The sequence below is a fragment of the Thunnus albacares genome, chromosome 19, assembly GCF_914725855.1.
Source record: "Thunnus albacares chromosome 19, fThuAlb1.1, whole genome shotgun sequence".
Taxonomy (NCBI): Eukaryota; Metazoa; Chordata; class Actinopteri; order Scombriformes; family Scombridae; genus Thunnus; species Thunnus albacares.
The window spans coordinates 5,331,202-5,349,331 of record NC_058124.1 but is presented as its reverse complement, the minus strand read 5'-3'; the positions used below and the strand labels follow the sequence as shown (position 1 = coordinate 5,349,331).

Here is an 18,130-nt window from a genome sequence, read left to right as displayed (position 1 = left end):
AAATCCAATTTACCAGTAGAAGTTAAATGCTTAAAGGGGACATATCAGGCTTTTTTGTAATTTTCTGTTATGTATATACTGTTATTGTGTTGGATGTTAAACATGGTTGAGGTGAACGTATGTAAAATGCTGCCTGCAAGTCAAAAGTCAGGGCTTCCACCTGCTATGAACACTCTGCAATGTTACTCCTACTTCCCCATTGAACTGACATCACATTGTTCGCACATGCCCACAAACCGCTGTCCGTTCCATAGCCTTTGTTGCTAAAGTAGTTCCACAGGTTGTTCATGTTGTCCACTTACAAATTTCAGATCAGATCAGATCAGATTTTGGCTCAAACATGTACTAATGTATATGAAGTTTCCATTTCGAGTAAAGAATGAGAACAAGAAATGACATGCAACTACTACTGTTAGCCTCCCAAGCCGAGAGAAAAGAGTGGGCTCATCGGAAGGGGGGGCCTTAAAGAGACAGGAGCTAAAATGGCCTATTTCAGACAGAGGCTGAACTGAGGGACTGTGTAAAGGACCAGTATAATATAAACACATTTTTTGAACTGTAAATCATACAAAGATATTCTAGCAGAGCCCCAGAATATATATATAGACTTGGAAATGTGCATGGAACATCCTCCTTAAGGATTTCCTATGCTGGTAAAGTTGACGACAATATTTGTGCATTCCCAGGGCATCTGTCCCACCTGAGCAGATGTTTTCAGACAAACAGCGTTTGGCTCACTCCAATCATGTAGCTAAGGTATGCTTATTATGTTAATAAAATCAGTAACACGAAATTTATTGCTGGTTATTTAGTAACAAATATTTAAAGCGACAGCCCTTTTACAAGAAAATGGACTAGACTTTGTTGTAAGTGCTAAATCTACCCTGCATGTTCAGTGTTATCAGACTAATGTTCTCAAAAAAAAGCCTGCAAGTGGTTCAGCATTATTTACTATATCTAATATTTTGAACTTCTCTGGCCATTCTTTAAAGCTAAAGGGAATGGAATCGGAGCACTGTGACTGTACATGAAGACATCATTTTGTTACTATAATTTATTACTGAAATACTTAATCTACTTGTATTTTATTGCGATTATGGGTAAAGCCAATAGTTCAACAAGACTAAGAACCTACAGCCACGCTAGCAGTTCTGTGAAGCTGTACTTTGCCACAGTGCAATTTGAGCGAAAAGCTGAACTTGGCATGCTAACATGCTTACCATGACAATGCTAACATACTGATGCTTAGCAGGTACAATGTTTACCATGTTTAGTTTAGCATGTTAGCATGCTTACTGTACATTTGCTAATGAGCACAAAACACAAGGTGCAGCTGAGGCTGATGGGAATGTCATTAGTTATTGGACACATTTTAAATTTGATGGTGCAACAGGAAAAGTCTGGAGATCACCAAAAGGCTTTTAAATTATCCTGAGAGGGGACATGTGAACCAAATTTTATTGCAATCCATCCAACTGTTGTTTCACTGAAAACCTCATGCCAACCTGCTGATGGCGCTAGAGCACCAGTCAGAGGATATACCGAAGTCAGTAAGATTCATCCGCTGGGGTACATGAATGTCAGTAAAAAATGGTGGATCTAACAATTGCCACTAACGTGGTAAAAAACACTTGTATTATGGAACACTCATGAATCCCCCTAGTGTTGCATCATTTTTCAAATGATTATCTGATTATTGATTGTTAATATGTCTAGTAACTGATTAAAGGGAATTGCTTGAAATAAAAAAAATAACACACAGCAACACACACTTTGAATATTCTTTAGCCAAGAATAATGTTATGCCAGGAATATCAGCAGCATCCAACCACAGAAGAATAGATAGATACACATCCTCTCCTCTCTGTTCTGCTTTGTTCAAAGCAAACATAGGGAAAAAATTAAAGTTTGGGCATCACTGTGTGGTGTCACTGCGGTCTTTGGGAACCTTGTAGCGCTTCCAAACATCAAAGTGACCATTCACATTCTGAGGTGCTTCACTTTTTTTTCCATTCGTCATTAAAGAACACCATCAAGGGGATAAAGACCTTGTAAAAGACATGTCTGTGAATGATATGAGAAGATGAAAGCAGCACTCTGTCGCTCACCTTGTTCCCCCCTCTCCATGTGTTACTTTCACAGGGAAAGAATACACACTCGACAAACTAAACTTACTGCTCAAACACAACCAATCGGGTCTTTGTTTTTTAGTAACAGCATTCAATAAATGTACAGTAAGCCATCACCTGTCACTATCTAAAATGACTTAAATGTGACTATACCGGAAGATGAAAACAGCTCCATGTCGCTGTCTTCAGACTCCCCTCATATGGGCACAAGTCAAGAAACTATTAAATCTACCGTTCAAACTGCTATTTTTCTCTCCATGCATGAAGGCCTTTTCTTCCTTTTCTATTTGTGTAGCCATGATAAAGCTCAATAGAAACAATTAAAAATCGTTTGTTGTGGGAGGAAAGTGTGGATGATTGACAGAGTCATTTTTGTGACTGTCAGATTGAAGACTTAGCTTCACAAGTCCTGGATGAAGACTCCAGAAAACATCTTGCGCCTGACACCTCATTCATCATAAAACAGGAAAGAAATTTGAAATGACATGGCCATCTGATGTTGAGAGAGGATGAGCTGGAGAGACAAGCACAATATGGTTCAGCAGACGGAGATCCACAAGTCTGTGGCCTTGTTTCTCTCTGTATGCAAAATCCTACCCCACTCTGAATAATCTGTGTGTGCACTGGGTGTGTGTCAAAGGAAACGATCAGCATGTTGCCAGAACTGAGCTGGGGATGAGTGAGGCTGCATCCACTATTCTCTGCCTTGTAGGGGTATCTACAGAAATATCATATGCTATGAAAGAACCAATATGCTAAACCTGAGCTAATCTTCTGATAATGAATTTATGTGTCTGTCAGGCTTCAAGAGAAATCTCTACAGGACGGAAGCACTGATCAGTGGAGTCAAAGGCAACTGCTGTGTCTACAGGGAATGTCAGTCAAAGGGGGAAAAAGACATGTAAGTCTATATATACATCTGCAGTTGTTACCAGACTTGACATGTTTTACCTCAGAGGCACATTGTGTCATATTGTATCAGTTTCTAGAGAAGCTGGGTTTTTTTGAATCAATTACAGAGATGGCACATTATGCATACTGACCTCTGCTTATGTTCTTACAGTATGTACACCATTTACTGTAGGACGTATCAATGAGAGATGGGTCGAGTGAATCTTGGCAATTTAGGGAATTATAAAACGGTGACAGATGACCTGACTTAACAGAACATTCTGATGGCAGAAAAAAAGCAAACAAGCTTCTATCGGACAACAGTTTTATATTTATATTTTTTTTACCTCTGACTTCATTTTAATGCCCTCAGGCCATCGTTTTACAGCGCCACTTGTGAAGACAAATCGTCTCTCAAAATCTTTCATTTCTTCTGCCATCAGGCTGTTAAACCTTGATAGCAGTGTGTGGAATGAATAACATTTCCATACTCGTGGAGTTTTATTGTCTTAACTAATCATTCTGAGGCTTGTTACTGCTGGGACTAGGATTTTACTTATCTATTACGTATCTATTTATTGTTCATTTATTTACATGTCTGTGAGTAACCTGTGTACTGACTGTCTCTGGCATAGATCTGTCTGTTATTTGTTTGTTTGTTTTCTTATGCATGGTCTGGGTATACTGCCAAACTGAATTGCCCTTTCGGGATAAATAAAGTTGTCTGAGGAGAGTCTATTTCAGTTGTACACACTGCCATGTGTTGTATCTAAAGTGACCACAATGACCGAAAAGATGAGTCTGAAACCATAATCACATTATCGTGGAAAATAACTAACCAGACCTCTGAGTGCAACTGCTTGTAGTGCAAGTAAAGATGGAGGAGAAATTATTAAGGTGTATTTCTTAATGTAACTTAACAATAACAAATCATCATCATATTGAAACTGAAAACATTGTCTTTTTTTAAAGAACCTCAGCACAAAGTCAAGAGGTTGTAGCACAGCAAGCTAACAAAACACTGTAAACAGAACCACGTTCCCTCACATACACAGTGTTACAGAGAACTACTCTCCAAAGAAAAAAGTGATCGCTGTTATTAGTCTGGAGATGTTTTATAACTAACTACTGTGCCCAGACTCTTTGTGGCGTGAGTGGTCACTCAGCGCCATGGTGTGGCTCGCTGACATGTTTGGACAACAAAGGAGATCCACAGCACAGAGGAATATGACTTCAGACAGTCAAAGTTTGACATAATGCTAGTATCCCACAAGCAGAACAGTGGGTGGTAAATGGATAACCAGCATGGGCTCTTGAAATCAAAATCTCTTTTTCAAGAGACTCCTGATAATAAAAAAGAGCAAACATAGCAATGTTCTACCTTTTAACCAGCAATTACTAAGCAGTGACTGCACTACAGATATGATGCCAGTCATACTAAATCAAAGTCAGACCTGGCTGTCCAGTGTATGTGCACACATTCAATCATACCTTGATCAACTCTAGAAAAAATACTTTCAAGCCATAAAAGACCACTTCTCATTATAGTGTGTTGTATCTACAATACATCTCTGAATTAACTGCACACCTTTTAAGTTGTAGGAGCATGTATAACTGTTTGCTTTAAGTTTAACAATGATTAAACCCGTTCACCAAGCTAACCTGTTGAAACGTAGTGGTAAATGAAACAGCATCTTTAAAAACAACTTTTTTGGAGTGTTTGGAGGGGTTAGACCTTATCTGTGGACAATAACAGCAACAAAATGCTGGTAAGCTTGCTTGTTGATCCTAACAGCTCATTTCTGTACATAAAAGATTATTTGGAATGAGCAGAGTGATGAGCTGTTGCTTCTGTCTGAAAAGATCCCCTCCCAACTCCTAATTCCCCTCATATAATAACATTCCACCCCTGTGGAAAAAGGTCTATGAGTCACCAACAGCGAACCTCTGCTTGTGGCAAAGGATGCACTGGAGAGACGGTGCTGACAGGAATTGTAATTTGCCACTTTCCAATGAAATGACAAACTGTGCGAGGGAGAGAGAGAGAGGCTGAGGTAAACTACAAAAAAGGTGAGAGAGAGTGTGAAGATATACATGCACATATGCAGGTATACTGTATCTGCATCCCAGTGGAAACTGAAAAAGTACTACACTCCTATATGAATTTAAGGTTTCCCCAGATTTTTTCCCAGTGAAGAGGAAAACTCTTATGGAACACTAAAACTGAAACCCAGACAAATAAAATTCTTTTAGGTGAATTAGCAGCTCCTTAAGGAAGAGTGAAGAAGGGTTATTGCAGCTTTTACAGACTGAAACCGCTGAAAAAAACAGAAAACTCCATCATGAAATATACTGGGGGAAATAACTGGCGCAGCCGATATATCAGTCTTTATAGACTATATACGCTGTCAAACATACATTGTCGGGTGTAAAAAAAAAGTTCACCATTAACATATAATGAGTTTGATGCTTATACATCTCCTATTTCAATACTGGAATGCATTTTATCCTAGCAAGATGAATTGCTAGAAACTGTAGGGATGACATGATCATGTTTCTTTTTCTTCCCTCAAATCGTGATCTGAGTTCTTCTGAGTATCTTCTCAGCATTTGATGATACCCAGATATTTATCTTTTTTTTACATGATACAGCTGTACAGTGCATGCTTGGCCTAAAGTAGACCTGCAATAAAGTTATTAAAGAAAATAATTAATAAATGTAGTTACATCAAGGCTTTCCTGTAATGTGTTCTAGTATTTTGTATAATATCCACGGAGAGAGGAGACTCGTATTGGATATGCTGTGGCAGGAAGGGTTGGATGATTGGGATAGCCTGCCTTCAACCCCTCATACAAAAACACTGAATTCGCATGCAGTTTTTATCAGCAGTAGCAGTGTGGTGGCAAAGTGCACTTTCAGACTGACACTGAAATACATGCAAAGGGATTTGTTTAAAGTAAATGCAGCTGTGCGCACCTCACTTGCTAATGAACACTATTAATTGAAACTGCAAATGAATTGTGTTTTTACGCCACAGTAGGGGATTTTTAATAATGTACCCACATTGCAATGGGTTAACATAAACATAAAAATCACAAACAGATCGGGCCAATCCTGATCCACTGAAAATATTTTGATTGGCCACATTCTCGATCCTAATGACCAACACTATTACTCAAAAACTCTTCCATAATATCCCCCATGCACCCATGAATTACGCTTATAAATAAGCAAATAAATATGGGCTTATTTAGTAAAATTGTTGTTCAGGTCATGGGTGAAATAACACCAGTGTGTTGCTTTAATATCTGAAGAGTAAACAATGCTTGAAAATTAAAGATCCCATCAGACATGATCTAAAAGATTAAAAAAAACCCACTTATTTACGTCTTATATGGGTTTTCCACAAAAAAGTTCAGCTAAGTAGTTAAAATTCTTAATATTAATTAATAATATTCCTCCTCATTGAAAAAAAAATCCAGAATATATGAATACTAATATTTTTAGTTTAACTGCTGGACAAAATATGTCTCCTACTTCCCTGTAAAGTCCATTCTCAGTGTTTGTGCACTGAAGGCTTCAATTTTTCATATCACACTTGTGTAAGTTGCATACTGGACTACAACTGGCTCCAAGCTAGTTGTGATGTCACAAATCATACTCATATGAACATGCACTGACTGAGATGTTCTGTGAGCACAGAAAAACTTCCCCCCTTCAGCATTCCCACCCCTAGTAGATGATGTGAAGCTACTAAGATGTCTTTTAGACGGCAAGTTAAGGTACTATGATCTGGCGTCAAAGGCAGAACTTGAGTAAGATCAGGGCAGACCCTTCACCAGCATCAGCAGCAAAGAGAAGATCATCATACGTGGAGCAGTCTCAGTGCTGTGTTTTTCTCCAAAACCAGGAACTTTAAAAAATATCATGTTGGCACATGTGGGCAGTTCACTGTCTGTATACAATCTTCCACCGAAGTGGGAGTTTGGAGATTGGTCTATAATTGTTGAGTACATCAGGATCTTTTTTTTATTTCTTTATTTTTTTGAGAAGAGGTTACACAAGAGCCCACTTGAAAAAGACAGTACATAACCATTGGCTAGTGAGCAGTTGATAATGGAAAGAACAATTGGAAAAATACGTGGTGGGAGCTCTTTGAAGAGTCTGGATGGGATTGCATCTCGATGACATGAGGAGCAGTTAAACTGACAGACAGTCTCCAGCAGTGTCTGGAGAGAGATCAATTGAAAAGAGGGGAATGAGACTGTGGGTGGGTGGGTGGGTAATAGTGAAGTTACAAATCTGTGGTATAATCTCACTCTTTTTTCAATTTGAGCTGTAAAGAATGTTGAAAAGTTCTCACATGCTTTTGATGACTGATAAGGGAATGAATTATTTTTAGGACCATTGACATGTTGAATAGGTCATAGCAATATTCAAGGGTTATGGTAGCTTTCAGCAATAATATTGAAAAAATATTTTTTTCTTGCAGTTTTGATGGCAGAGTTGTAATTGGACAATCTGCTGTATCTCCACTTATGTTCCATTCCCACCTTATTTTGCGAGTATAATCATTCAACCAGGGAGTACCAATTGGACCAATTTTACTTAGTTTTGGAGGGGAGCAATTTTGTTAAGAATACCAACACAGAGTGAATTAAACTGATCTACTAAACTCTCAGGGGAAGTACCTGCTGTGAAGTTTTTGCATGATTGGTAAAATTCCCTAATAAACATGGCTGAAGTTGAGGAGTTTATTACACGTCTCTTTAAAGGTGTAGTTGGCGATTCTAATACACTCGGTCAAACTCAGCAATATCTCCTTACAGTCTGCTAGCGGTCCCTTCTGTGCGTGCGCTGAAAAAAATCTGGTGTCCATACACAGCCCTGGCTCTGTAAATGGGCGTGTTAATACAGTGACTCAGAGCAAGCCACAGAACACTACTCCAGCCAAGGGGGAAGTCATCAGAGAAACTGTCTGTGTGAGGACATGACAGTCTCCCGTCTCCAGCACCCGTTGAATGGTGAGGGAGGGCTGGCAGACTGGAGAGAGAGAAGCTGTGGCCAATTCACATAGAAATGCTTTCTCATGGAACAGATACACTTCCATTTTATTAAACGTATCAATCCACACCGACTCTGAGACAGTCTCACAGAGACCCCTCGCATTTTTAACACTCCGAGTCTGTTTCTGTTGCGTTTAGTTAAGTGTAATTTGAGCAGGCAGCTGTTTAAATCACACAAATGTCCCACTGTATATTTCTTTTGAACTTATTAATTTATCAAAGAATCAGTAAATACAAACACTGTCAATTTCTTCCTGTGGAACCAACATGCGAACTATTTTGGTTCAGTAAATTTCTGCTGTCAGCCTGGTGGAGGCAGTTTGTCTGGACACTGTCCTCTCAGCTCTCCAGGAGCTGCAGCTGACTGACGGCTGCTTCTGTGGACAGAGACACTGAATGCAGGTAGAGTGAGAAGTGGGGAGGCCACAGAGAGGTGGATAGTGTGGATGGACTGTTGTGCTCACATGAGACTAAATTTTTTTCTACTTGTGATAATGTGTGAGAGGAACAGAAGTGACTTTACTGCTCATGCTTCACTCTGGATTCCACTATATTTCTCTTTTGGTCGTTGCCTTGGCAATGCCTGTCAATGAATTTGGGGGGTGGAGCCTCTAAAGGAGCATGAAGGGAGAGACGTATTTGTTTGGGCGTTTAGTTCAAATATCAACAATCTCCAGAAAGACTGGCTCTACCTTTAAGCAAGTGACTGGGGCATTGGAGACACTACAGATAGAAAGGCTGAAAATAATGGCAAGATGATCAGAGACAAAAAGCTCTTTAGTTGATAGACTGTACAGGGTAAGTCTGTAAGATAAGACAAGGTCAAGAGTAAGGCCCCGATTGTGAGAGGGGCCAGTAACAGATTAGGTGAAGCCAAATGAGTCGCACAAATTTTTTAAAGTCTAATGCCAACTGATCATTTGCACAACAAATGTGAACATTAAAATCACCCATAATAACAATTTTCTCATATCTGGACATCATAAACGATAAGAGCTCCAAAAAGTGAGAGATGCAGTTAGGTTTATGTTAAGGGGGGCTGGTTGTTGTTGGTTGATAATGGAGAATAGTAGATGTTTAAATCAGGTAAATACGCCAGAGGAGATGGGAGAGCATTTAAACTAAAGAACACTATGAAGCTAAAATGACTTTATAAATGAACTTCACATAAATTAACAAAATTGAACAAAAATAAATACATTTTGCTGAGGACCTGGCTACATATTAACTAAGTTAAAATAAGTACACAAACAAATAATACACAAAATAAATAAAAAACACTTCTCTTAAGACCAGTGTGCATATTAAGTAAACAAAATCACTATTTACTCTACCTCAACTGCAGAGGGTATCAGGTCTTATATATATAGGCTTATATTAGAGAGAGGCCTTTATTTCTAATTTCCTCTGTTTAATAAGTATATTTGCTCATATTTTAGTATGAAACCCCCTTGTTTTCTGATCTGCTTCCATTTGCTCTGTTAATTTTTTGTTACTGCATTACCGGTAATTACAGTAATCCGTAACAGAGACTTCCACCAGCCGAGCCTGCTAACTTCCAGTTAACCCTCTCCATATCTCAAATGGGGATAAAATAATTTAATCGTGCAGCTCTTCTAGACTTTCCAAATGTTATCAGACCGAATGGATCAAATTCTGATAGTGAAACGAGTCCTTTTGCAGGGGTTGTGTGAGTTTTGTACATTAGTAACGTAATGAGAGCTCAACAGGCTCCAACGGCAGTGTTGGCAGGGGGTTGTTGGGTGGGGGGGGGTTTGGTCTTGGTTTCAGAACTGTTACACCCCTACAACTGTATGGGACATGCTAAGACTAGTTCCAGCTGTATGCAGAAAGAGAAACTTTCCACTCACCTCTGGCACTCACTGGCATGGAGAACCAGGTCCTGGTTGTTCTTGGCACGGACTGTGAGCTCATGCTCTGTTGGGTTGAAGATGTCGAGCAGTAGATGACACTGGCGGGTGCTGTGGATAGACACAGACATAAAAAACTCACATCAGAATAAAAACTCCATCATAAACATCCCTGTTTCTATTTCCACAAAGCTCATACTGATGCATAGCCTTGTGCGTTATTTTAGACTTTATACATTATAAACAAATACATAACAAAAAGCATGCTCACTCTCTATAGGGTGACTCTGATGCCCGTGCATAATGACTTGTTTAGGTGCATGTGAGTTTATACTTAATGCATGTGGTTACAATTACCTTCTAAAAATACACAGCCACATACAGCCACACACCGAACCCATGAGATCAAGAGAAGACACAGTGTGAAGTACTCATCAGTCCTTGTCATAACATCAAAGGTGGCAGTGCTTTCATCAGGCCCACAGGCCTAGCTGGAAAAGGCCATCTCCACATCATCCCAGGCCTGCTTTTCTCATGCAGATCATAAGAGGGCCAATTTGTGATTTAGATCAAGACGGGAGAGATGATGCTGGATTTTCAAAGAGTTAATTTTAACCCCTAAGTAGGTGTTTTTTTTCGCCTGGTAATGACTGATAAAAGGAATGGATATCTCAAAACAGAAACAGGGAACAGGCTGTCCAGTGCAGCCAGTGTGCTGTTCTATTAATTATCTTCTGTAGGTGTACAGGAAGAATGTGACAACACTCTAAATATATACCGGTACATGAAACTTACCTCATTGAATTTAGGTTTGCGTTACAGATGATATCCACACTTTTTTAAAAGAGTTAAAGGTCAGACATATGTCCATGAACACCCATAAAATATAACCAATGCAGGTATGCTAATTATTCTACCCTGGACTAAATATGGAATGAAAATATTTAAAATAGAATTGAAAAAAAAGATATAAATAAATACCAAGATACATGCTTAAATGAGTTGAAGTGAGAACTTTTGAAAAAAGTTAGATATGTAAATAAATAAAGTATACTGAATAAATCAATATGATAAAGTAAAGTGAGCGGAGTAGAGTCAAAGTTCGGGAAGAATAACACCCGCAAGTCACACCGGGTTCTGGTCTGATCCGGAGCTGTTTACTGGCAGGAGGAGAGCTCAGAGTTTATTTTTTAAACTTTGAGCAGCAGCAACAGTGAGTGCTCCGTCTGTGCGTGTGTGTTAGCACGTTTAGCAGAGCAGCAGCAACAGTGAGTGCTCAGTTAGTTTATATGTAGCAATGTAATCATGCAGAAACCCATGTCAGGTCACGTGGGAACATTTTTTAGAAAGGCTTGGGAAAAATGGTGTTTTGACGCTGAAACATTTGTACCAAAATTTGAATTTTCGGATTTTAATACATATGGAACACTACTGGGAAGCTATACAATGATATAAAAACCTCCAAATAAATAAATAAATAAATAATGGACCTGCCCTTTAATCATACACAGCTATGAAAATAAAATGAAGTGAAGTAAGGTGAGGCAAACTGAAGAAAGTGAAATGAAGTGAGTGCATCATATCATATATTGTATATATATACACAATATATGTCATACACATATATCGTATCTATAACTATTCCTATTCTATTTAACCCTTTTCAATTACAAATTTAAGCAATTAGTGGATTACATTTCACTGTAATTGTACCTTATATGATTACATGCGACAAATAAACTTGATCGACTAACTGATATTGATGGTCTTTCCAGTCTTTGCTTTAAAAGTGCTCAAGCTCCAGAATTTAAAAAAAGGATGAATATAAAGCATGCTGTAAAGGAATTCTAGTAAGTGGAATCACACAGCAAAAAGCAAATAACAAAACGTATTCTTTGTGTAAATTAAATGCTGCCCATCACCCCATCCTCCCTCCAGGTCACAGCTTCTTGCCTCTTAAATCTCAGGGTTAATGGAGGCTTAAGTTGAGCTTACCAAAGTCCCTAATAAACTGCTATGGCAATTAAAGGAGCATATTTTTTAAGGTCTACCCATGTTTTTTTAATTGTCTCGTCTTTGTTGGCGGACGTGATTAACGGACTGAGTGGGGCGAGGTACTGATTTATATAAGCCAGGGCGTTTAGCTGAGGTGATCAATCAGACCACCCAGTTAAGAAACACAGGCTCATTGCTCATGTACTAAGTACCCCAGATAAACTGAAGGAACAGAGGATAGGCACAGACAATGTGGATTTGCACCTTGTGATAAGAGTTTAGAGTTAAAAGACCATAGCATGAGCCTCAAATGACACTGAACAGTGGTGGACAAATTCTTTCAGGAAGTGTTGCGGGTATTGCTGCAGAATGTCTGCAGACTAAAGCTGAAGGTTATATTTTTCAACCAAAGGGAAATGAATCATAACACTGAATCATTTTGATAAGTATTCTGCTGAGCTACTACACAGGGCACAGAGATCTAAGGTAAATAAATTATTCAAAACCGCCAATAGGGTTTCAAACTATTTGTCTCCATTTCAGCCTGTGAATTTTTAAATTCCTCTCTAAGAGCAGAATGAGGTGGAGAGGGAACAAAGTTATCCCCGGTGTTCCAGGAGAATACGTATCGAACCTGCTGCTTTGCTCGTAGTGTACAAAGCAAATCATCCATCAATGAAATATCAATACTTCTTCCTTATGTACATTTCATGAAGCTTAAAACAACTTGGCTGCATGTGCTGCCTGTGTATGAACATACGTAACCCTAGAAGCTGTGAGTGTGTGTGGCAGGCTTTTTTTTTTAATACTACCACCACCGTGTGTGCCTGAGTGCAATATATGAAAGGAAAATTAATTTGAAAGATACAGTCATGAGTTCAGAAGAAGCTACTTTACTATTGATCATTTTAGGTACAACTGGTAGTGTGCTAAAGGGGGAAAAAGTGAGCTAATGAATGCCATTGTCTACTTCTGAGAACTCTATCACACTAACAAATGAACCAGGTGGTCAGCATTTTGTTATTATTGATTTGAAGAGGACCCTGTTGCAACAGAGAACCTCTAAAGCTGGTGTCACACATTTCTATGCAAAGACCCTAAAAAGACATCAGTAGAAAGCAGACAAATCCCACAGCAAAGGGACACAGTCTGATTGTCAATGTTCCTAAAACAACAATTTAAAAAGAGCAAATAGATCTATCAAAGTGTGGTGTGACACTGAATGGGAAATAGCTGGGACTGGGGACGCTGTTACTGTGAAGTGGTGGGCAGTAAAAATGGCACACACCATGGGAGGAGGCAAAAACCAAACATCAATGGAGCTGGGCCCACACCTCAGTCAATTCTGCAAATGCGGGATCAATAAGTGCTGATTTTGCAGCCCTCCTCTGGCACGAAAACGTGACATATTCCCTGCTCACAAAATGTAATGGCCTTAATTAGGCAGAGTTGGATTTAGAGTACTGCCAATGGTGAGCTATTTTTAGATACTTGAGCCAGTAGACTACTTTTATGTCCACATTTAAAGATGCAGCAACTGAGATTATTCTATAACAAGTGAACATTTACGAAAAACTAATTGCTGGTTTGTTAACATGTGCACCATGTCAAATAATGGATTACATAACAAGTCACTCACTTAAGGGTCAGTTTGCCCAAATTACAAAAAAAAAAAGTATTACTTCACATATCCCTAGTTTGTATCTAGCAATGCAGATAGTTGTGGTTGCATGTACCACAATTTTAGATGCTTGCCTACATCCTGAAACAGTATTGAAAAATTAATGAAAAAACAACATAATCCACAGAACATGCCATTGAGTTTTCATAGAAAGTATTTCTTCAATAGAAAGTAGTTCCAAAAAAAACTGTTTACAGTGACATCTGTGAACAGCGGAAGCTTTCCTGTCTATAGGGGCTGCAAAGTGTTAGAATTACTCATGATGCTATAGATGATACACAGGATGCACTTTCATAAAAACACAACAGAGGATCAGTTCATTTCCCCCAGAGGAGCAATGCATCTTTTCAGGGCAACACAATGTTGAGTGAATGGGATTTTAACAGGTCCCTGCAATGTATGGATCACTGAGTATTTCACACATCCCAGCTCTTCGTCACTTTCTTGAACAGATTTGTCACCTTACATATGGCCTAACCCCTGAAGAGGGTCCTCTGTGTGCCAAAAAAAACAGATGGCCATTGAATTGTGTCTTTAACATCACAAGTAAAAGTCAAAGAGGATGCTAACAGCTGAGTGGAGAAAAACATATGGAGAAGATATAAGCTGGCATTTACTTTATACTGTAGAACATAGTATACATTGGGGGTATGTTTTTGTATACAGTAGTAGGGTCCCAGGAAAAAACCCTCAGACATATTGACTCCCAAGTGAGAAGTGCATGTGAGAAAGCAAAAATGATGAAGAGAAAGAGTGAGGTCTGTGCTGTATATTTATATGTGAGGAAAGAGATGCTGTAGGCAAACAAAAGGTATGAAAATGTATACTGAGGCAAAGAGAACAACAGAGGAGGCTAGGGCAGAGGCAAAGAGAGATGTGGAGTGAAGTAATGAAAGAAGTCATGAGAGACACAATAGTTGGGAGGCATGAAGGAAAAAAAAAATTGAGATGAAAAAAAAAAAAAAGAACAGAAGAATTGAGAAACAGCCAGACAGAAAGTAGAGGGCATTTGAAGAAACAGTAGAGAGCGAGTCTGTCTAGAAAGTCAGAGGGAGCAAAACAAAAGGATAGAGAGAGGTAAATGAGATACACAGGTGTAATGCAATCAAAACCAGTAGCCCTACAAAAAATACTTCCTGAGTCTTAAAAGGGTTTATTTTTGAAGCTGTTTCAGAAAGATGGTTATTACTGAAATGGTAATACACTGTAATGTGTATCTCACATTTTGTCCCACTATACTGTACATATGAGTTGGTGATTTGAAAGAGATAAAAGTACAAAGCAGAGCTCAACAGAGCAAGGTGAAAAGGTAATGTGAGGGAACAGGCTGTAAGATGAAGGTGGTGAGAGTCTAAAATGGAGCATGAGAAAGGGACACAGGAGGAGAGATACAGTATGAGGATAAAAGTAGGAGAAAAAGATGAAAAGAATAACAGATGCAAGAAAAAAAAGGGGAAAGATAAAAGAAAAGAAAGAGAGAGCACAGCAGGGGCAAAGGTGGTGAGAGAGAAATGGGAAGTTGGAATCCAGTCAACCCAGCATTTTTAACTTTTGGACAGAAAACAAACATGAATGGAATCACTAATAAGGTCAATTTGGGATCAAGGTTTTGCATCAAGTTCAACTTTGACCAACTGCAAACTGTCTTGATAGTGCCGATCTTCAAAAATGGTGGAAGCTGTCATATTAGCTTGGGGTTATTGCAGCTGGCCAACGCTAGCATGTTACCGGCTAGCTAGCTTGTTGGTGGTTATAGCTTGGAAGTCACTACATCACCGAGTTTCCATCACCACCTATTCATGAAGACACGTGAAAAACTTTCACTTTGCCACCCTCTAACCGAAAAGAGAGATAGAGAGAGAGACAAAGAGAAAAAGAGGGTGAGGTAAGAGTAACAACAGAAAGAAGTATTACAGTATGGAATGAGACAATCAGCTTTATCTTTTTGAGGTTGTATTTTATCAGGTGTAGTGAGGTTTTCCTCTGCCTGCACCTGTTGGATATTTTAGTAATTTGCCATACAGCGCAGTTAGAAGGGAGGTGCAGTAGGGGAGTGTCACTGGCAATGAGGCAGTGCACTGAAATTTTGGTTCAAAGATTAACTGCATTTTGTGCCAGTTGCCTGCTCAGAGCAGGTCAACAGTGTACTCAGAACATTACGGCCACTTTATGTGCTATTTCTGTCCCTTTAATTGGTGAAGGGGCCAACATATGAACCTTCAATGCAACTACTGGACACGTCTAATTGTACAGACAAAAATAGATTCATTCTGATTATGGCAGAGTTGCCAGGAAGGCAGAATAAAGATTAATATCTGATTCTACCAGCATCTGTCATCCACAACAGCTGGTATGTATGAAGGCCTCCCTTATCGCTGATTAACTCCCTACACAGCCTTCTGAAGGTTGCAGGTATGTGTTCCATCTACAGTCGCTAATTGGAATGATGTGTATTGTCAAAGCCTGATTATACACATCAAATTCAATGGTTAACTTGATTAAATCTTACATAAGCAGCACCGGGCTGGTGCTAAATGACTACACAAACTTTTGTGCTGCTGTGAACATCCTACTGGTCGTTAATATTTTCGTATTCTGCAGAGCTTTGCGTTTTATGTAGAGAAAATCATCAGGAGCGTCTGAGTGACCTGCCATGAAACATAAGACAACTAAAACTTCTCTCTCTTTTTGTGTCGTGGGTTACAAGGACAGCATTTAATCAAAATAGATGTCAACCTGCGATATGAATGACATAACACAGTAAACATACTGCTGTTTGTATAACTGTACTGGTTAAATTTCATAGTGATGTGACCCTAATGAAAAGAATGTAAACAGGATCGTGATGAAAATGATCAGCTTACAGCCTATAAAAGCTCAATTAAAAAGAGACCATCTGCACTGTGCATTTGCACTTGTGACTCTGCACCTCCAGCTTCACTGGACGTCTCCACTCCATTACCAAACCAGCAGTACGTCACAGTTGGGAGAGCAGTGCTTTGAAAGGGGATGAGAGGAGCCAGTCTGATTGGCCATAAGTGTTAACCAGCATCTAAAAATGTTGCAGTGGAGGAAAAACTGAAATGTTGGAATATGTTGAAATTGAGGTAAGAGAGAATTGTTGGTATAAAACATTAAGATAACTAAAAATAGTGGCTATGTTTACGTGACCTGCAATGGTCCAACTATTGACCTTAATGTAAATAAGACTATTTTGGTTATATTGTTGAGATGTGTCACATTTATTATGTCAGGATAAACCTATAAGAAGATGGACTTTTTACAGGTCTAATTCATTTTTCATTCAATTTACATGCTAAAGAAGCAGGCCTCTTCTCATTTTGTTACAAAAATGTTTCCATTCAATACTGCATCTTAAACTGTATTGTTGTCATGATGTTATCATAGTACAACACTGTGGCTAGCTTTGTGGCTTTTTAGTAAAAATTGTTCTTCAAGCTGTTCATTTTATTCTGATGTAGTTTGATGAAGATATATAAATGTGTTTAAGATTACTGCACGTCTTTATCCTTACAGAGTTCAGACTTATCTGGGTAAGGGAACTGAAGAATGCTTAAGTTAAGATTAGAATACTGTCAGTCAGCAAGAGAAGAGAGTGCAAATGAGAAAAAGGTAGAAGGTAAGACTATATTCTTCTCTATTACTGTGAACAGCTACTGTACCATATTTGTTATGAACTGATGACACCACATCCAAATCACACACTAGCACAAGGAAAGGGACTTTTAAACAGTACTTGAAGTGTATGTACGATGGATAGATATGTAGTGAGGAAGGGAGGGGGGTTAAGGGAGAGGAACAAGTTACATGACTTTAATGTCTGTCCCTCCAGAGAAGGATTCAAAGCAAATCAAACATTTGTTTTTCTTGTGTACATAAGAATATGATGAATAGATTGTCTGATGCTGGTGATTACAGTACATTGTAATAGGTTCCTAATGTCAACTTGAAAAGTAAAGGCATCTCAAGATCTCATCTGAGCCTTCTAGATATATACAGGTGACAAATTAAAGGAAAAACCATGACTTCTTATGACTTCAATGCACATTGGCATTGATTCCACAAGTTTCTGGACTCTACTGGAATGATGAACACCATTTTTCCAAAAGATATTCCCTCATTTGGTGTTTTGATGATGGTGGTGGAGAGCGCTGTCGGTACAAAATCTCCCACAGGTGTTCAATTGGGTTGAGATCTGGTGACTGTGAAGGCCACAGAAGGCTTATGATTCATATCATTTTCATACTCATCAAACCATACAGTGACACCTTGTACCCTACGGATGGGGGCATTGTCATTCTGAGAGAGACCACTCCCATCAGGATAGAAATCATAGGATATCATCACTCAGAACAACTTTGTACTGATTTGCAGTGACCCTTCCCTCTGATTTGGGACAAGTGGACCCAAATCATGCCAGCAAAAAGCCCCCACAGCATAACAGAGCCACCACATCCCCTCACTGTAGGGGTCAA

The 18,130-nt window shown here is 39.0% G+C and overlaps 1 protein-coding gene across 7 annotated transcripts in view; it reads right to left on the bottom strand.

Annotated features, from left to right (window-relative positions):
- trappc9 (trafficking protein particle complex subunit 9) overlaps positions 1-18,130 on the bottom strand; it is a 213,591-nt gene that overhangs the window by 92,587 nt on the left and 102,874 nt on the right. For 6 of the 7 annotated variants that reach the window (XM_044335377.1, XM_044335380.1, XM_044335382.1 and 3 more), the window contains one exon: positions 9,959-10,069. In XM_044335377.1, the coding sequence (XP_044191312.1) occupies positions 9,959-10,069 (111 nt within the window). Of the gene's footprint in view, positions 1-7,095; positions 7,251-9,958; positions 10,070-18,130 lie in introns of those variants that run through there. The other variant, XM_044335384.1, reaches the window with a different exon arrangement.